Here is a 21,249-nt window from a genome sequence, read left to right on the forward strand (position 1 = left end):
AGAACAAAACACGTAGAATCGACTACTTCAATTATCATTTCTCACTGTGTGTGTGTGTGTGGGGGGGGGGGGGGGCGCGCGCGCGCGTGTATATTATGTGTATATATATATTATATATTTTTACCATATTAGTTGATTTTGTAAAAACACATTTTTTAAAGTAGGAAAATAATTTTTTAAGAAAAAGTTACAAGTTTTTACCAAATCAACTCATGAAGTAAAATTGACTCTAATATAATATTTACACCAGACTTTATATTTATTATGTACTTAATTTTAATTTTTAGATAATGATGTCGATTATAACTCTTTAAAATATATGACTATTAATCGAAGTCCTGAACTAATCGATGTTATACCATCGATAGGTGCAAGAATTGCATTGTAAAATTATTTTCGCAATAAAGATGTATGCGAAGAAACAGAGGCCTCTCCTCAGCTTTCTTTGCCTTCTACTTCGACATCTTCTGAAATTTCAACTTTAACATGTGCTCTTGTATCACAAGATATACTTAATATAATGTGGTAATTAATTGTTTTTTTATTTTTAGGTTGACCTTTATACTGTGAGCGTCGTGTGATTGCTCAACTCTACAAGGAGCAGGATTGCGTTTCTAGAAGATGCTTCCACCCTAGAAGGCATCGACGTTTGTTTTCAAACCTTCCATGTACTTCAATTGCAGTACCCAACGGCAAGTGAACATTTGTGATTAATACTTCAAAAATGTTTATATAATTTTGTAACCAAATGGAACACAATAATTCCTAATACGGAACATATTATAAACATTTTACGTCAAACAAATGAGTCGTGTGCAAGCACGACTGACGACAGTGACTCTCTAAATTTTAAAGAATAAAGACTGACTGAATTTTTTACTGTTACAAAATTTGTTGTAACATTGGAATGTTGCAATAAATTTTGTAATAGTAAAAAGTATATATATAATTAATTAATTACATATATTATACTTATTGTATACAACATATATATTATTATATATATACATAGATACACACATATATATATATATATATCATTAATTTAAGGAGAAGACAACGTACCATTATGGGTGAGAAGAGTGGAGAGAGCGGCGCAAGTGCACGGTGCGTCCAATAGCGTGACTCTGCTCGGCGTCCGCGCAGTTCACGAAATCGGCGAAGAGGTGGTACGATCATCAGACCAGCCTCAAAATGGATTCCTTAAAGCAGAAACTACAGTCAATTTTCGGAAGAACTTCGTCCTACACCGAAGTGATACAAAAAAATGAAGGCGCGAAGATGGAATATAATATGGCGAAGAAGCCATTCAATGATTACGCGATCGATAAGTTACTCTTATGCACCGACTCAATTTGCCCGAAAGGGACAAAATAAACATGTTAATCGGAGAGATCACATCGAATTTACTTCATGCGACGGCGGTGACGGTGTCAACCGGTTCTCTCGAAGACTCAATAAACCTAGCACCCCCTACCACTAAAAAAAAGTTCAGAAATACCGTATAATTTTCTACTAATTATCTGCTGATTTTCCGCCCTAGTCCCGAATTTTTTGATCCTACCCTTTCACAGAAGATTAATACCAAAAGTGGGAGTGCTAAGTTCACATGACGGTAGCACCCCCACTAATAAAAAAAAGCATAAACAAAAAAACAAATACACCAGAATTTTTTTGCTCATTTTATCCTTTAAAAAACTGTGAAGAGATATCAAAAATATTGAACGGTTATCAAAATACCGGTATTCAAAATTACTTGCGTAAAATTAATTACGTACCGCAACGATGTAAGAGAAAATGACTAAAAATAAGAAGCTAAAACATACCACGACAACTAATAAAGTACTTTTTCAATTAAACACTCGTAAAATATACAATTAAAAAATTCCTAACTTGCAAAATAACTTGAAAAAGCTTTAGAATTCACAAAAATACAAGAGTAAAATACCCTTACAAAATGATAACTGCTGCATCGAATATGATACTAAATTGATATTTATCTGCTCTTAAAATATCCAGGTGCCAAATTTTTTGCTCAAAATTTAGCTTGCACAACTCAATTGTTAATATGCGCACGCAAGAATAAACTACCTTAAAAATATATATTGCTGCTATCGATTATGGTATCGAAATGATCACCTATTTATCTGCTTTCAAAATATCCAGGTCCCGAATTTCTTGCTAAACATTTAACGTGTGCAACTCAATTGTTAATGCGCAAAATTGTTTCAGTTCAATTATCTCTGATTAAAATATTAATAATATAATTAGAGATATACGGAGAGAATTTAAAACTTACTCTCAAAATCTGGACATTTTAGGATAATGTGTAACCGCGAGGAATTTTATTATATTTTCTAGTAAAATTTGCTATATTTTCAGTTAATTTTACTAAAAGTATAGTAAATTTTACTCTTCCTTTAGTTAATTTTACTAAAAGTATAGTAAATTTTACTAAAAAGTATAATAAAATTCCTCGAGGAACACATTCTCCCACAATTATCAATTTTTGAGGATAAATTTTAAAAGAAAATTGTCTTCGTGTAGATACAATTGAGATTTTATTGTGACCAGATTTTGTTAGTGACCGAGAAAAAGAGAAAAAGAGAAAGAGAGAGAGCGAGAGCGAGAGAGAGAGAGCGAGAGAGCGAGAGAGAGAGAGAGGGAGAGAAAGAGATAACACTTCCTGATATATCTAATTATACAGGTATTTTTTCTTTACTCTACTTTTTATGCGCATTATACGTGAAATGGAACGCAGCTCGGATCAAAGTCGGGCGCCAAACGCGATGTATTCGACATCGCGAGAATCACGAAAAAGCAGCCTCAATTTACGCGCGAAAGTCGGCTAGCTCGTTCTACCGGAAGAAAAGCATGGTCGACGACAAAGGCATGCAAACCAGCGATATCGATAAAGTTAATACTAGATGTGGCTCGATCGCGGGGCGAAGACGCGGCCGCACCGACTACCCGCGATCTTACAATAAAATAAAATAAATAACTCACCTTGAACTGCCTGAACAGTGGGCTCGGTTTAGCTTACACACGACACACTCACACGTAGCACCGACCGGCTCACCTTCTTTCCAGAATATGAGAACACAAGCGCGAAATCGCGCTCGATACGCGATCAATATAGCGCGACACACAACCACTTCGCAAGGGATGCGCAATGATACTGCGCATCACGTCGCGCGTCGGTGCTTCGTCGCCGGGCGGCCGGGCCCACCGCCGGGCTCGCGATCCTGCGGCCGGCAGGAGCGGATCGTGCAAGCTTCGCGGGGGGTTCCGCGGCTCCCTCGCGGCGCGGCGAATTTTTCACCGGATCGGTCTGTCCCGCCACCACGGGCCTCGTCCTCGCGGAGAATCTTTCTCCGATAACTCCTTGTCAACTGGGGCCTGACAATAATCCTCCTCTCGACGCGAGTTTCCTCAGTTCTTGCTACCGAGTTTTTGCGCTCGCAATACCACGGGCACTCTTCTCGGCGTTGCCTGACTGGCTCGCTCTGTTCTCCACCCCACATCCTCACCTCTTCGGCCCGTACTACCGACTTACGCGGAATTTTCCGTCCTTCGGCCTGTCCTTTCCGCTGCTTCTTATGCGTGTATTATACATATATATGTATGTGTGTGTGTACTATATGTATTGACACATTGTGAATTTTCGAAACACTTTTCCAATATGTTTATTCTATTATCTTTGCATCTTTTGTACTTGAAACTTTATATATAATGTTTGTCGCAATCTGTAGATATTATTTGTAATATTTTATCGTATTAATATACTCTTTGATAACTGTAATCACTGAGGATGACATCAAATTGCTGTCAAAAAGCAATTTGGCGTCAATTAACTGAGTTGCACAGACCTTGCTCACTTTTTACCGACAAATTACGATGCAAACTTTGCAAGTAAAATCAAGCTGGTAGCGGATACAGATAGTATTTAGTACCAATTTAGCGCTAAATTGTTTATTGGATAAAAAAACTGGATGAGATGAATAGAGAAGAAAGAAAGAGGAGATATAAGAGAGAAAGTGAAATATTTGTGGAAAAAAGAATATGGAGCGTGAGAAAGAAAATAACAATCATAATTGATAAATTAGGATATTAGGAAATATAAAATAGATATAAATTCAGAAAAGATCAATATGTGATGAGATATATTCCAATATTAAATTAATTTTCAATTATATTAAGTTTTTCTTAGCATGTAAGAAACAGAAGTCTCTATTAATTCAATTAATATTATTATATATAAAATACATAAATATTATGTTTTTTTCTATATCAAATTTAACCAATTTCGCCCAACCGTCCATTTTTGGATACTTGCGTATCTTTGCTAGACTTCACGAGAAAGAAATCCCACAAATACATTTCCAATAGTAAAAAGGGTTGTTCTTTTCATTTTTGACGTTAGTTTTAACGCACAACTCCAGCAAAAATTAATATGGCAGCTCTAATGAGGATGAAAGTGAACTCGACTGTTTTCTCAATATTACAATCGTAATTCTTGTTGACAGAATTTTTCTTTGAGTCTGAAGAACTACAAGATGATGTCGTAAAACATTTTTTACTTTTTCACCCACCTTTATTCTTACTTCTAATCCTTTTGTGATTCCATTCCCAAACAATCCAGTAAGCAAAAAATTATTGCTGCAACGTTATTATAATCCAAACAAAATTATCTTTTAAAAAAAATTTTTTTAAAGATGCTAAGTGCATGTGTACACCTTTAAGAAAAAAATTATTATATTATTGTCTTCTTTACAAAAATAATAATATGAACTAAATGCGTCAACTATAAGAATATTTATACAAAATTTATTTATTATAACTTTTTAATATTAAAATATTATATTGAATAATACAGTTCTATATATACTATTAAATCCTATCAAAAAACCTTAAAAATGTGAAAAGAATACGCCAAGTACATATAGTAAACGCGTACTTTCAAAAATGAACTTGAGACCAATACAATTAGCCAAGTATATTTTTTATAAAAAATGGGAGTGCAATCACAAAAGGATTAAAAGTAGGTGTGAAGAGTGATGAAAATCTAAAAAATATTTCAGGACATCATCTTGTAGTTTTTCAGACTCAAAAACAAATTCTATCAACAAGAATTACGATTGCGCGCAATATTGAGAAAACAGATTCGGATTCACTTTCATCTCCATTAGAATCGCCATATTAATTTTTCGGGATTATGCGTTAAAACTAATGTCAGAAACGAACAGAACAAACCTTTTTACTAGAAATATATTTATGGGATTTCTTTCTTGTGAGATCTGGCTAAGATAAGCAAGTGTCAAAAAATGGATTGAGCGGAAATGGGTTAAATAAAAATAAAATACTAAATTTAGAGAAAAAATTCACAAAATAAGTTTTATAAAAAAAATAATAAATAAAATTTATAAGAAATTATTAAACTCAGCCTAATAATTTTTCTAACACGGAATTTTTACATGACTCTAAAAATTTCGGTACCTTTGTTGATAATTATCTGTGTGTTGCTAATTATCACGTTACCTGATGTTACTGAACTGAGTGAGTTGTCTAATTGGCTATTCCTACCAAGCATACACTCAAAAAGGAATTCAATTAATGAACACTAAATAATAAGGTAGAAAATAGAATATTATCTATATAAAATTATCTAGGTGAAAAACTTTATTTTATCTTTATTTAGATTACTAGAAATTATTATAAGTTAAAATTTTTTATATATTAACTTTTTTCCTAATAAAACTATTTTTAAATTTATGTAAAAAATTATTTAAAAAATATATTTTTTCACATAAAAAATAATAATTCTTTATTCTATAAACTTAATTTGCAAAATATTAAATATTAAATTTATTTGATAATGGAAAGAAGTTGATCTCTATAACCCGATTAATATTATATAAAATACGTAAATATAATATTTTTTCCTATGTCAGATTTAAATAAAAATAGAATACTAAACTCAGTAGAAAAGTTCGCAAAGTTTTATAAAAGAAATAATAAATAAAATTTATATGAAATTATTAAACTCAGCCTAATAATTTTTTTAGCACACAATTTTTACGTGACTTTAAAAATTTCTGTAGCTTTGTTGACAATAATCTACCTAATACAATCATTTATAGATATAATCATATTTATAATAAGAAAATATTTTCTTTTTTTTATCATTAGTTTATTAAAACAATGTAGTGAAAAGAGAGTCTAGACGTGAGATCGAAATGTAGAATCTTAAAAGGATATAATTATTTTTGCAATTTATAATCTAAGATCCAATTGCCATTTTTGTCATAATTTAACTGCATTTACAATAGTATAACGGGTAAGAATCCAACTTTTTCTGTAACTTAAAACCTTAGAATCTACTTTTGTCCTTAGATTTTAAAGTTTGTAAAGATTTATTTGTATACATTTTTAAAAGATCAATTTGAAATCAAGTTAAGAAATTTCTAATACCACTTATCAATTGATAAATATGATTTCTATTAGAAATCAGTTCTGTACAAAAATAACAACGCTATATAAGAACTGTATGCTAGGGAGTTATATAATCTGTTCATCATGCTATAGAATTTAATCGGTGCCTGTGAAATGAAAATTACACAAAAGTTATCCTGAAGAAAAGTCTTACGTTGAGACTCAAGGCTATAGGAGATATATACCGTTCAAGAATTAGGGAACGTTACTTATTCGACACTGAAAATGTGTTCTGGCAATAAACATATTATCTCGACCGAATCAATATTCGTATGTCCAAGAGTCTAATGTAAACAAACAGTGCAAACTATTTCGGCAGCTTGGAAATTTCCCACTGTTGTGTATGAATATTAAATCTAAGATTCTTGTCATCAACTTTGAAATCTTATAACATCGTGAAAAAAAATCATAAAATAATTTTGCAAGAAGCAAATAAAAGTTTATTTTGAGCAGTTTCAGATAAGATGCTAAAAAATTTGTAGTATTATTATTTAAAAAACTGATTTGACACAAAATATTTTTAAAAAACTTGAAAAAGTATATTTCAAATTCATTTTTAACTTATGATAAAAAAATCTTAAAAAATTTTTCAATTACGTAGTTGGAAAGCTATTTCTACGCACTTTCAAATACTTTTTATATATTTTATGACTATTTCTTATGGAAATATTCAAATTTTTCTCTCGTTTTGAAATTAGAAAAACGTTCCCCAATTTTTAAGCGGTACTGTAGATAATAGCGAGAACTAGAAATAATGGTTTGCTATTATTGTACCATGGCACTTTTTTGGAATATTGCTAACAATATACGTTAAATTTCTTACATTAATTGCAGATTAATAGAAATAAATAGTACTACAAATCTTTATGATGAAGTACTGATAAATTAGACAGGAAAGCTGCAATTCCACTGAAAATACGTTTGCCAAAATAGTCATCATATACGAGCATTAATGGATCAAATGAAACTATGATCTTCAGTTATGAAAAACCGAAATTGAAAAGAGATTAGGAAAATTCCAATAAAAAATAAATAAAAATGAAAATAGTTTTTAATTACTCTGATATTAATCTAATTTTAAGAAATTATTTTAATTTAATACATAATGTTGAATTTAATACATTTTTAATAATGAATTTAATATTAACTTTAAATTTAATTTAAAATTTTAATGTAATTTTTAATGCAACTAAATTAATTTTATCAGTTATTTTGCATTTAATTTAGTTTTTAATTTTAGTTTAAAAAAATAACTTTTTCTGTTTTTCTGTCCCACAACATATATATTACATATTGTATAATTTTATAATCTATAAATTATAAAAAATATATATACGTAAGTTGTTTAATTTTGCCAATTCTAAGTCATAACATTTTTAATATAAAACAACAGTAATGTGAAATATTATACTCTTTATTTTTGTTTCGTTTTCTCTTGTTTACAATAAAGTAGAATTTCATTCTTCACATTCTATAAAGATCCAAGTATTGCGCTTAGCACATGTGCAAAAATAATTTGCGTTGATTCAATAAAGTAGTATCTCTTGATATTGAAAGAAAAACAGAGTTATAAAGATGCAATCATATCATATTTTTGACTTTGTACAAATATGTGCAAACTATAATAACAGTAGTAGTAGTAATAATAATAATAATAATAATAATAATAATAATAATAATAATAATAATAATAATAATAATAATACATAGCTTGCTTCTGGTGCGCATAAAAGTTATCACAAAATATACAATGAATCGTAAAATGCAGGAATTGCATGAGAAATGAGTACTATTGTTTAATAATACGAATAATATTGCTACAAGACTCGTGTATACACAAATATATATACAAATATATACCAAATTACAGATAAAAATTTAAAATAAGTTCACAATAAAAGAAATATTTAACAACATACATAACATAGTTCATATATATGTACAATGAAATCTAAAGGTACTAATAACACAGTCTATGTAACATCATTTTTCGTACAGCAATTGATTATTTTTATTCAAATAGCTTTCTATATTATTTATACAGTGTTCTCTAGATTCTTTTGTACCCTTTGCCATTTCGCCACCATACTCGACATCTCCTTGTGTTTTTTGCTGTTGCTGATCCTCGTCTGGAATTAAGCGTCGAATGTTTGATTAATTGATATATCTTTTTATTTAATTTTTTCTGCATTATTGAAAAGAAAATAAACATTATACGAGATGTATACATATGTAAAAAATTCTAAAAAATTTGTCTATTAAGATAAGAAACATAAGGAAGGTTTATTTCGTTATAAACAATTGCAGTATATAATTGCCATTTCCAAAAATTAATACATATAATTCAGGTCTGTCCAAAACCTGACTTGCGAGCTGAAACGCTTCCACCTCTACGTCGTGTTGCGCGTCGCTTCGATAGAACGAAGTTCGTAGAACGAACGACGCCCTTCGACATTTTGAATAAATCTGGATTCAAGCAGAACTTTAGTGCCTATTTTTTTTTTATTCTCTATCTCGCTCCAGCTCGATATCACGAGATAAAAGCGCTTCAACATGCGAGTCGGGTTTTGAGCAGGCCTAATTTAACAAAAAATTGCACATAAAGGAATATACAAAATTTGTTTTTATATGAATATTCTTTATACTATTTTTATTTAAATACCTTCTATTACTTTTATGCAAAAAATAGTATCAAAAGAGGTACAAATACAACAATAAATAAAAATATCACCTTTTTCTTCTTTCGTTCCTTCATTGCTGTGTCATTGGGTGCAGTTTCCGGTTCCATTTCCGGCTTCGCTTCCTCCATTGGGGTAGACACTTGTTCCGTTACTGTGGCAACAACATCTTGCTGTGCTATCCGTTCGGTTTCTGTTTTCTCGATACGCGCAATATCATTGTAAAAGGAATCAAGAGCAGATCCCAAAGATTCCTTCGAAGCTTTGACCGGCGGTTTAGCAATGATTTTGTTGTTTGTATAAATCGGCGTGTATCCTACCATGAATTGAATTGCATTTTGTCCACTGTGTTTATTCGCAACTGCGATTGTCTGCTAACAGATACATATATATAAGTTACACATACTTGCATATGTAATTTTCTTCAAACTATATGCATTCTATAATTATTTTTCTTTTTGATATTTATTATATATTTGCTATTATATATTTTTTACTGTATAAAAATAAAAAAAAATATATAATACATTTCACATATTTATATTCAACATGCATGAGATATACTATAATATTTCTAATTATACAACACTATATATTTAATTATACAATTCTATTATATTACATTGAAAAGTGTTTATTCTTAAGATATTAAAATGTTTTATTTTTTTATTTTTTTAAATAGTTAAAAATATCTTACTTTTGAACAGTATTTGGATGTAAAATACTAAAAAAACGTTTAAAAATGATCTCTTTAACAGCTTTAAACATTTTAATGTTTTAAATGTAAACACAATTAAAACTAACTTTTTAAAAGGTATTTATAAACAGAGATAAAAATCAAACATTTTAATGTCATAAAATTATACACTTTTTTTTGAATGTGTATAATATCTATAATTTATTAATATATTCAAATGCAGAATATATTTACGTTATGCAAATGTTGATGAAAAGTCGGATAATGGACAAATGGTTCTTGGAGAAGACCTGCTTGATGACTTAGGATAGGTATCGTTGGATCCGCAATCGAAGGCGCATAAATCGCATTACTTGGCTGTGATGCCGCATTATATATTATTCCTTTAAGAGTAGCAGCTTCGTAAGACGTATCCGGCAAATCCACACCAGGTGGCAGAGGTTCAATATTTGCGTGATTTGGAGGTATCGAACTTTGAGATGACACAGCCACCTGTGGATGCGCGTAGGACAAAGAATCTAAGACAGGATTCACTGTCATCTGCGTATCCAGAGACATTATTCTATCTGTGAAACAAAATACAAATCTTTTTTTTCGCATTTCATTTATAATTATATTTACAGCATTAATTATACAGGAAGTTCAACAACAAATAGAAAATTTAGGGACTGCTTCTAGTGAAACTTTACAAAGACAAAGAAGGAGAGAGTCAAGAATAATAAAATTGCAATTAAGGTTTTACTTTTATTTATAAATGCTTACGTAAAGAGTGGTTAAAGCATAAATATTTAAAATTTATAATTAAAAAAATAAAGCCTTAATCGTAATTTTATTACTCTTGATTTTTATCTTATTTTATCATCTAGAATCTCTAGACGTTCTTTAAATTTTCTCCTATCTACTGTCGAACTGTATATATCTTGTTTATAATAATAATAATAATTTAAATGTATAAATACAGTAGTAATAATTCATTACCTTTTCCCAAACGCTTTCTCTTTGCGTCTAAGAATTTTTCATCGGGTCTCTCTCTTTTTTTCTTGTCCTTCTTCAGATCTTCCGCAAATATTCTTGGGGGTGGTGGTGGACTGGGATTAGATATCTGTGGTGGAGGTGGTGCTTCCAAAGTCGCAGGACGTCCATCCGTTGATATGTTCTCGTCATCCGCTTTATTATCATCCATCTCCTCCGCTTGCTTCTCCTTCGTTTTTTGAGGTGGTTCTATCATAACGATGACGATGGAGTAGATTAGAGTTTAATTTATGCATTTTTTATAAATAATATATTGTAAAGAATACTTTATGTATATACGTAAATAAATATATATAAAGACAGTATTCTTGTTTTGAGAATCTCTATATTCTACGTTGTGCTCTTTAGATTACGATTATAATATTGAATAATATTAAAATATTATTTTCCTAAATTTAAAATTATTAAATTCTTTAAAGATTAAATTTTACATGCAAGATATCACTAAATAAGAATTAATAATTTCTTATTTATATATTCTAAATATTCTCAATAATTTTTCATTAAATTGAAAAGGAAAAAAAGTAATATCTCTAAACCAAAATTATAATTTTTTAATACTATTATCAAAACAATTATATGTAGTGTATTTTTTAAATAACTATATAATATTAAAATAAACACATAACTTTGCTAAAATTTAAGATTATTAAATTCTTTAAAAAAGATTACATTATATATGAGAAGGAATATAATTTTGTGCTTATATATAAAACAATGTTAAATAGAATATATTAATTCTAATTTCATACTAATTTTTGATACTGTTTTTTTTTTATACCTGTGATTGACAACTCTTCGGATTCTGGTGGCGGAGTAGTGCATAATTCCATCTCCTCAGTACCACCGGCAATACCGGTGTCAGGATAAGTCCACTGTAACGTCCCAGTGGATGTATTGTGATAGTAATACCGCTTATGTGACCTAGAAAAATCCCCCGACCGAAATGGGACATGAGACATTAATGAGATAGGTGGTGCCTGTTTTCTATTGTAATTTTCTATGTTACATTCAATACACGCTTAAATAATATTTCCGTGGCGAAACATTCGTCGCGCGGTGTACTCGCCGGTTTCTTAAAACGAAATCAAAAATTAATAGAACATAATCTAGTAATCACTCCTACCTGCAATGTCGTGTCTCGTTTTTACTCGACGAAGGCCTTTCATTACAGGAGAGATGGGAGATGTAATTATATTATTATCAATGTGTTCTCTCGTGGGAAACATTAATGCGAGATTACAGCAAAGTAAAGGAGAAGTGAGGTATCGTGAATGAAGCGCAGGGAAAATGATGAAAATCAAATCCTAATAATATCTGGTTTATTTGCGATCAGTATGTTTCCAAGGATTCACCAGATATTAATAAATATAATAGATAGGATAATACTTACATTGTTAATCGTCGTTTGTTATCGAATAGATTAACGAACAAAAGTATAATACCAGGTAAATTTCTTATACACTTTGAAATGTGTGTACATAAAAAAATGTATTTTTTATTTCGCATTTTATTAAATAATTTTCGTATATCTAACAAAATAAATATGTTAGATTTACTTAGGTTTATGTATATATATATATATATATATATATATATATAATATACAATATATGTTTCCAGAAAAAAAATAAAATTAATCTGTTTATAAATATTTACATAAAATGTTTTCAGTTAATAATTTCTTTAAAAAAAAAAGTAAGTTAAAAAAGTAGTGTTCTTATTTTTAATAATTATATCAATATCATCAATAATATAAAATATGTTAAATATTTAAATGTTTTTATAATCATTTAATATATAATTCACTAGAGCGATACATTTTTTTGCTATGTATCATCTATATATTATTATACTAAGCGCGAATTAACCCTGTTGCGATCAAAGAATATTAAAGTTTTTTCACTTTTTTGAATCACATTTTCTTGCCTTACTTTGATCTTGCACTTTCCTCATAACTATTCATAGCACAAACAAATCTTTAATCCAAGTAACATATTTGTTACTCGATTATCGCGCTTTCATTTACATGAAAAATATTACATCACTCAGCACGTATTATCACATTGGCAATATCACAAGATCAAAGACTCAATTTAACACTAAGAGAATATGTTACACTTTGAGATTGTGATTTTTACGAGTTTTGCACTTTCACTTTAGCTAAAAAAAAAACTTGCGTATGAAATAATAAATTTGTGTCAGCTGCATCATTGTTCTAAACTAAAAAAATGTAACTATCTATAGATATAAGATCATTGTATATAACCATTGTATACAATGTAACACTGGTTATTTTATTATCGTCAATATTATGCTAAATTAATATTTATGACCTATTTTAGTTTGAGTTTATTTATAAAAAAATATAAATTATATAAAAACAATTCAAAAGGTACATTGAAATGTATATTAGATATCGAAATATTAGAAGTTTATTTAGCGCCCTACAAAAATCGTCATAAATATTAAACTCAATATTTCTTTAAAATTAATACTAAATCTACTAAATTGACTAATTTGTATCTATATAAATTTTTGCTAAAAATAAATAAACTTTTTTAACGATGAATGAAATCATGTAGCAGTACATGGCAATTGTATATGTATAGGTGAGAGAGTTTATATAAATATATTTATATACAAATATATAAATATATTTATTGTACAAATTAATGATACATTTAAAGTCATTGAACGATATTTTCCCTCCCGCTTAAAGTACCTACATTTATATCGAAAAGTGCAAATTGCATATGGAATACTGTACCTATCCCATTGACATAGCCAACCAGCTGGTGCTGCGTCTTGCTCTAATCTTTCCAATTCATGATTTGTATTAGTTAGCCACTTTTGAAAATAACTGTCCTCTAAGCTACCTGCTGTCCATGCAGTAGATAATGTCTATAATAATACAGTAATTTATATTAATAAAGTTCACAGTAATTGTCGCTTCAAAAACAATATAATGTGATGATAATAAATGAAATACATATAAAAATAAATACTAACTTGTAGTTGAATTTGCATTGTTTGAACAGCAGAGACATTCTCCCTCCCTTCGGAAAGAAACTTTAATTTCTCCGTTATAACTTGAGACAAATCATTCATTTCTTCGTTGCCCTTTTCCTTGACAACACTCAATGCTATTTTGGGTTCCGCAGATACTTCCGAGTCAGATGATTCGTCCTTCGAATTAAGCTTTTCTTCAGTCTTAATACTAATAGACTGGTCTACCTCCTTATGCGAGTCATCGCAATCCTGGCTTTCTGTACCCAACTGATTATTTACTTCCATGTCACTGTCCTCGGCATTGCGCGAAGTAGTGTCACTACTCGTAAGATCGCTGCTATTATCCTCTCGAATTATATTTTCATGATACATATTATTACTTTGTTTAATTTTAGACGATGTAACTAAAATTATAGAAAAAAATATTTATTTATATAATAATTATAAAAATACACTGCAGACTAAAAGTTTGAAAACGTTAACGATTTTCTCGCGTTTCACCAAAAAGTGAGTATTTCAGTGAAATAGAGTCGCAGAGAAATTTCCAAACACATCTTCATAAGCAAAGACAAAACTTTAAATTTGTGTTCCTCTACGTTTTGTTTCTGATACATAAAATTAAAAGTTAATTTTTTCAATATTTTTGTTTAATTTTAAAATATTGTATATAATAAAACATCACAAAATTTAATTAAAAAATATTTTAAGTTTTAAAGTGCTTGTTTTAAATAATTTATTGCTATATTGAATTTTTATGTAAAAACTTATTTTTTTACAAAATGTTTTTTAACTTTTGAACTAAAGGTACAAAAAAAAACAGAAAAATTTGTTATAATAAACCGCAAAAATTTTTTTAAGACTTTATATACTTAATTTTTCGTAAAATGCGAGAAAATAGCAAACATTTTCGAATTTTTACAGTGTATAATTTTCAGGATAAAAAAATTGATTGATACAGTTTTGAAATAAAAACAATTGATATAATTTGATACCATCAAATGCTATCCGCTTCTTTCTTTGAAAAGCCTTGCCACATACTTGCATATCCTCTAAAAATATATTTGTCTTAGATTTATCTTCATCCGTTTTCGATTCTTTATCCGTTTTTTCGTTATCATTTTTCGTTTCTTGCAAATCATCGTTACTATCGCTACACTGATCAGAAGCCTGTACACTTCCAGAATTTTTTGCAGAAACATCTTGAGTATTTTTTAATGAGTTTGTTACGTTTACATATTCCTCACTCTGCACAATTGGAAACAAAGGTTTTATCTCTTGCTTAGGTTTAACTTCCTCTTCTCCATCCGAATCATCTCCATAACCAGGTACTAAGGACACATTGAGATCTAATTTTGGAACTGTATTATGTACATTAATATCTTTCTTATTTTTGTTCCCTGTTGAGAACTCTTTTTCGCTTTGAGCTGCACTATTTTTGCTCTCAGATTCGGTTATTTTACGTTCGTCAAGTTGTTTATTGGGATGATTTGTAGAATTTGATATGTCAGTTGAGTCAGATTTATACAAATGGAACAAATTTTGAGTAGGCGATTGTATTCCCGTTGGACAAACAGCAGGTCCAATCTCGCCGCTTTTCGCGTGCGGCGCAGAAATGGATTTTTTAGACTCAGATACAGGCACCGATATCTTCTTCTCCTCCAAGGAATTATTTTCGTCCTCCGAATCACTTCCGTCGCTACCGAAAGACGTAATCATCTCTATCCGTCTATAAAATTAAAAAATATTTTTTTTATCATGTCAAGGGGTAACTGAAAGGTTCCTACAAAATAAACCAAATAAATCTTTTTTTTTTATTTGGTTTATGGCACCAAATTATTCTCTATTAGTAATGTCAAAATTGTGAACAATTCCAACACGAATCAAATAAAAAACAAAAAATATAAATAGGTAATAAATATACATTTTCTGCAAAAACCAAATAAGTCTAAATTTTTGATTTTATTTTTTTAAATAAGTACTTAAAATATTAATAAAAGTCTAAGATTTTGTTCTTATGCTTATTATATGTCTGGAAAAAATTTATTACATATAATTTATTTATATAAAGAGAAATAAAAAAAATGTTTTAACAATGTATAAAATTTTGCAAAAAAGAATATTTCTTTTTTCATTCTTTATAATTATTAAAGTCGTATATAGATAGATTATAACAAAATTTCTACAAAAATCAAATAAGTCGAGATTTTTTTTTCTTTTAAAAGATTGTTAAAATATTAATTAAAACATCTACAATTTTATTCTTATATCTACTATGTCTTTAAAAAATTACATTTATATGTAGTAAACAGGTTGAAGATGAAAAGCTCTTTGTTTCTTGAAATTTTTTGGACTTGTTTGATTTCGATAAATAAACTTTTATTTTATTTAAAATATAACTTTTTTGCCATACCCATCGTCGGAATCGTCATCCTTTGTTGGAGACTCATTCGTAATTTCCGGTTTACTTTCCGAATTATGTTTCTTAGGAGTTTCATTGTGCAAAAATCTATTACGGTTTCTTGCTACAACTTCTTGTGGTATCATACCTTCTGGTATATTTGCCTGAGACTGACGATCTGCAACAAATATCAATATTAATCCTTATAATCCTTTCTTTTTAAAAATACTAATAATAATAGAAAAATGTATAGAACAATTACATGCGATGGACGAAAAATCTACCCAATGTGGTCCTTGGATAGGCTGTTTCGCTCCTGATCCTGTCTCCGATTGTTTTTGTAATAAGCGTAATTCCTCTGGCATGTCCCATGTCACTTCGTTAGTTTCGATATGCCAATAGTAAGGATAACCGGTAGATTCGTCATAACACTCTTGCCACACTTAAATATACACAGAAAAAAACATTAACCTCAAATTAAATAATACGTTTTATTTAATAATTATTATTTCATATGTAAGCAAGAAATTATGTTTTTAGTAATATATAATTAATTCTTTTTTAAAGAATTTGATAATCTTAAATTTCAACAAAATATTTTATCTTTATTTTAATATTATGTTACTTATTATTTGAAGAGTTATATATATATATATATATATATATATATATATATAATTGTTTTAATAATAATGGTATTAAGAGATTGTAATTCTTGATTTAAGGATGTATCGGACATACAACCTTAGACAAAAGTGCATGAAATTTGAAATACTTAAATATCTGCCTAATGCATAGTAAATCTAGATGTAAGAAACTTTAACGATAATTGGAATCTTATTTTTACTCTTACAAAGGTATTTTTCACGTATTTGCGATTTTTTTCACTTATAAGTTTAAACTTTTGACAGTGAAAATGCACAATTATCTCAAGTTATATTTTATTTCTTTAAAACGGTGTAGTGAAAACAATTGAAACTTGACAGATATTTTCATCTATTCATATACTAAATGTACAAAAAAGTTCAAAACACTGGTACTATTTCTTCTATATTTTTTTAGCTGTTTTATCCATCAAGATCGTCTTTTTCCATAAGATAGAAAAGGATACCATGTAAAATCATGATAAAACAGCTAAAAAAAAATATAGAAGAAATAGTACCAGTGTTTTGAACTTTTTTGTACATTTAATATATATAAATAGATGAAAATATCTGCCAAGTTTCAATTGTTTTCACTACACCGTTTTAAAGAAATAAAATATAACTTAAGATAATTGTGCATTTTCACTGTCAAAAGTTTAAACTTATAAGTGAAAAAAATCGCAAATACATGAAAAATATCTTTGTGAGAGTAAAAATAAGACTCCAATTATCGTTCAAATTTCTTACATCTAGATTTATTATGCGTTAGACAGATATTTAAGTATTTAAAATTTCATGCACTTTTGTCTAAGATTGTATGTCCAATACATCCTTAATAATTTTCTCATGAAAATTATTAAAAATCAAATAATAAGATATTTTTTTAGTAAAACTAATCAAAATTTCTTCATGTTAACAGTTATCTGTTTAATGTATGTAGTATCATTTCAATATTAAACTTCTCGATAAAGATATTTTCACAATAAGAATATTTTTTCTATACAGATGTTTAAATGCTAATAATAATATAGGCTGCGTTCCGATATTCACTGCCAGTACTGAAAATCTATAGTTTACGTCACATATACTGTAGATTTTCAGTACTGACAGTAAATATCAGAATGCAGCCATAACATACGTTGTAATATTATTTATCTTTAATTCTTACATGTTTGTTGACTTGTATGATGCTCAGATCGTGAAACTGCTTTAGTCATTAAACTTGGATCATTAGCAACGTTCGATATAGGTTGCTCAGGGGCAATAAGTTGAATTTCCTATAAGAGATAATACATAAGTATAATTTTCTAACATAGAAAACGTATCATGCATTACCTTAAGAAAATCATTGACTTGATCGTCCAATTTCTGCGTATCCTTTTTAGGATCCTCTGTATCGCTATCAGAGTTGTATTGGCACAACATATTGGCCAATGGATTATTGGCCTCGCCCCGTGTGGGTTGTACATTATTTACTGGCTTGCATCTATCTGTAAAAATTTATAATGCAAATAAAGTAAATAAATGAAATCACACTACGCATTAATTCTCAACCTGTATGTTTCAACAATTATTAATATTGATAAAGTATTTTTATTAGACAATAAAGTGAAAAAACTGTCAACACAGTCAGCTGACCAACTGAAAACAAATACGCTTGGTTACTTTGCGCGTGTTCGCCGTGATGACTGCCTTGGGGCTTGTTGAGCGTCAGGACCGGCCTCCTCTGGCGTCTCTTCATAATACGAAAAATAGCGATGTGAAGGCCAGATGCGAAGAACTCAACGAGAAGTTTCAAGCGTGGTAGCACGCACTCTTGGTCAACCTCGGTCTTTGCTCACACAGGACGACTCCAAGCACAGGCAGAGGTATACGTATACGCGCGCACATATCATTTGCATGTCATTTGAAATAATTAATGACGATGCGTTTCCTCTGCCTACCGCGACGTAGCAATCACTGCGTATGAAATTTTGATGACAATAAAGTTGAATCGTGAAGCTAACCTAAAACACCCATAGGTTTATAAATCAACTCCACACCTCCACAGTCCACCAACGGCACGAAGCTCTGTATTTTGGAGGGGATAAAGTTCACAATTTCCGTAATAGCAGCACCGTAGATACTGTAGTTTCCGTTTCTAGCCGACTTCCTGTGTTTTTTGTCAATTTGGAGAGATTAGATTAAAAATGTTTATAATAAATATAATAACAATTAAATGATATATTGCAAACAGAATTGAATAAGTTAACATTTTTATCCATCGTTAATGGCTTATACAATTGATTTAATTACCCTGCATAAAACGTCGGATTGAAAAGAAAATATTGGCATTTTGCAAAAAGCAAAATTCAAAGGATATTTAATTGAATATCTTCTGAATACTGCTTTTTAAGGATTCAATTCATTTCAAATATTAACTCTCGCATTCAAAAGAAATTCACTTGACTGAGTCAAGTTGACTCTAAATTAACATTCTTTGCATTCAATTGCAATAAGATTGAGACATTCAAATGAATGCGAAATTAACTTTTGCATTAAAAAAGTATCGGCCACGATTCAACCCGAGATTTTTGTAAAGCAGAATTCACAATAAAATCTCGGTGAATGCAAAATACTATTTTTGAATAAGACATCATTATTTTATGCAGGGTAGAGTTAAAACAATTATATTGAAAGTAAAAAATTTTGAAGAGTATTATATACATATATAATATATATACAATATATATATATATATTATACATACAATATTATACATATATATACATACAATATATATTATATATGTTAAATTAAATGATGTATCTGTTAAAAAATTATTCAAAATAATTATATAATATATTATAATTAATATTATTATCAAATAAATTTAATATTTAAAATTTTGTAAATTAAATTTATAGAACAAAGAAATATTATTGTTTCTTATGTGGAAATATATATATTTTTTATAATCTTTTTACATAAATAAATTTCAAAATAGTTATCCCACATAGCACATGATATTATACGAATATTATATACTCATACTGAAAGTACTGTAGTCGTACGTACCATTCCTAACATTCTAAGTATATTCGTATAACATCTTGATCAGTATATCATTTTTCATATGTTCTTAAGTTCATACTCAGAATGTACGAACAAACTACGATGCTTATACTGATTATCCGTACACTGTGATTATCCGTAATATATGAGAACATAAATAAGAACCTTGCGGTTATCTCATGTATAAAAATTTACATCGATCGCGCACTGATTCACAACTAAAGCGCTATCATTACCTTATTCTCCCTTGTAAACATTAATCTGAGCGTAAAACTGTCAACGTATATTCTGCAGAACATACTCAGTTTAAGCGCTACCTACGGCAGTGTCGGCGGTTCCCACAGTGTCCCTAGCTGTTTTGTCTTTCCGATGAGTTTACGTTTGCTGGGTTGCACGATTTCGCAAGAGATTCTTTATCCAAGGTAATCTTTCCCTTATGTCACGCAATATTGATATTTATATTGAATACATTACTACAAATACTTACAAAACTAAATTATGTAATATTTTTTTATATATGTAATGATTTTCTATAAGTCTTGTTAATAAATTTGAGGTTATCTTGGTTGCTGCTGAGATCTCAGAAAGAACTTATACGATGAATAATATTGTCATTACCTACTAACAAATATTGATAACATAAATCGTAAGCGGTTAATGTTTGTGCATTAATGAACAACAGGGCTGACAAAGCATGTCTCGCAAATTAATTATTTCTATATCTTATAATCAAAGATGGGGTGAGGAGGGAAAGAGAGATAAAGAGAAAAGGTTGCGAGCCACGCTCCATCAGCTCTGTTGTTTATTAATGCACAAACATTAACCGCTTACGATTTATGTTATCAATATTTGTTAGTTATGACAATATTATTCATCATATAAGTTCTTTCTGAGATCTCAGCGGCAACAAAGATAATCTCGAATTTATTAACAAGACTTATGAAAAATTATTACATAATTTAATTTTATAAGTATTCTAACTGTACGTTATCAGAATTATGTTCTATTATTCGTAGGAAGCAGCCGAAGAACTGCCGAGGTGTCTCAAATTAGTTTTATATCCGGACGATGTAAAACCGGATAAAAATATTAAGGACCAGTTAAGGAAATATTTGATTTTTTCAGCGTAATTGATTGTAATATTGTTTTGTAATATGGTTGGTTGCAATATTGTTTTGTAGACTAAAATGAAATAATAAATTTATTTCAAAGTTGCATAAAAAAATTCTTTTTTAATAAAAT

General features: G+C 29.3%; 2 protein-coding genes and 1 long non-coding RNA gene across 4 annotated transcripts; 1 reads left to right on the top strand and 2 right to left on the bottom strand.

The window, feature by feature from the left end:
* Positions 1 to 280: 280 nt before the first annotated feature.
* LOC118647143 lies at positions 281 to 4,120 on the bottom strand. The gene is made up of 2 exons (XR_004964458.1): positions 3,007 to 4,120; positions 281 to 1,202 (listed from the first exon to the last, which is right to left on the bottom strand). It is a non-coding gene; the product is annotated as an uncharacterized LOC118647143 (long non-coding RNA).
* Positions 4,121 to 7,888: 3,768 nt separating this feature from the next.
* LOC105830112 (formin-binding protein 4) lies at positions 7,889 to 19,048 on the bottom strand. 2 transcript variants are annotated; one of them, XM_036290556.1, is made up of 13 exons: positions 18,619 to 19,048; positions 18,289 to 18,443; positions 18,122 to 18,230; positions 16,572 to 16,751; positions 16,322 to 16,487; positions 14,904 to 15,637; positions 13,912 to 14,315; positions 13,670 to 13,803; positions 11,681 to 11,823; positions 10,846 to 11,088; positions 10,102 to 10,433; positions 9,224 to 9,541; positions 7,889 to 8,621 (listed from the first exon to the last, which is right to left on the bottom strand). In XM_036290556.1, the coding sequence occupies exons 1-13, from the start codon at positions 18,692 to 18,694 to the stop codon at positions 8,529 to 8,531; spliced, it is 3,087 nt and encodes a 1,028-aa protein (XP_036146449.1). In that variant the 5' UTR covers positions 18,695 to 19,048; the 3' UTR covers positions 7,889 to 8,528. The 2 variants fall into 2 exon arrangements, with proteins under 2 accessions (XP_036146449.1, XP_036146448.1); XM_036290555.1 differs by having other exon boundaries at positions 9,224 to 9,544.
* On the top strand, positions 18,724 to 21,111 carry LOC118646945. The gene is made up of 3 exons (XM_036290897.1): positions 18,724 to 18,821; positions 20,232 to 20,429; positions 21,024 to 21,111. Exons 1-3 carry the CDS (start codon positions 18,724 to 18,726, stop codon positions 21,058 to 21,060), a joined length of 333 nt encoding a protein of 110 aa, XP_036146790.1. The 3' UTR covers positions 21,061 to 21,111.
* The last annotated feature ends 138 nt before the right edge of the window (positions 21,112 to 21,249 follow it).

This window comes from Monomorium pharaonis, chromosome 8 (assembly GCF_013373865.1).
Source record: "Monomorium pharaonis isolate MP-MQ-018 chromosome 8, ASM1337386v2, whole genome shotgun sequence".
Lineage (NCBI taxonomy): Eukaryota > Metazoa > Arthropoda > Insecta > Hymenoptera > Formicidae > Monomorium > Monomorium pharaonis.

Excerpts from the sequence above, each read along its gene's own strand:
- LOC105830112 (XM_036290555.1), bottom strand. The coding sequence starts at position 18,694 with ATGAAGAGACGCCAGAGGAGGCCGGTCCTGACGCTCAACAAGCCCCAA. Across the intron at positions 16,752-18,121 it reads TCATACAAGTCAACAAACAT|TGTGGCAAGAGTGTTATGAC; the intron begins GTAAGAATTAAA and ends TGTATATTTAAG. Across the intron at positions 11,089-11,680 it reads CGAAGAGTTGTCAATCACAG|AACCACCTCAAAAAACGAAG; the intron begins GTATAAAAAAAA and ends TCGTTATGATAG.
- LOC118646945 (XM_036290897.1), top strand. The coding sequence starts at position 18,724 with ATGCGAAGAACTCAACGAGAAGTTTCAAGCGTGGTAGCACGCACTCTT. Across the intron at positions 18,822-20,231 it reads GACTCCAAGCACAGGCAGAG|CGCTATCATTACCTTATTCT; the intron begins GTATACGTATAC and ends TCACAACTAAAG. Across the intron at positions 20,430-21,023 it reads CAAGAGATTCTTTATCCAAG|GAAGCAGCCGAAGAACTGCC; the intron begins GTAATCTTTCCC and ends TATTATTCGTAG.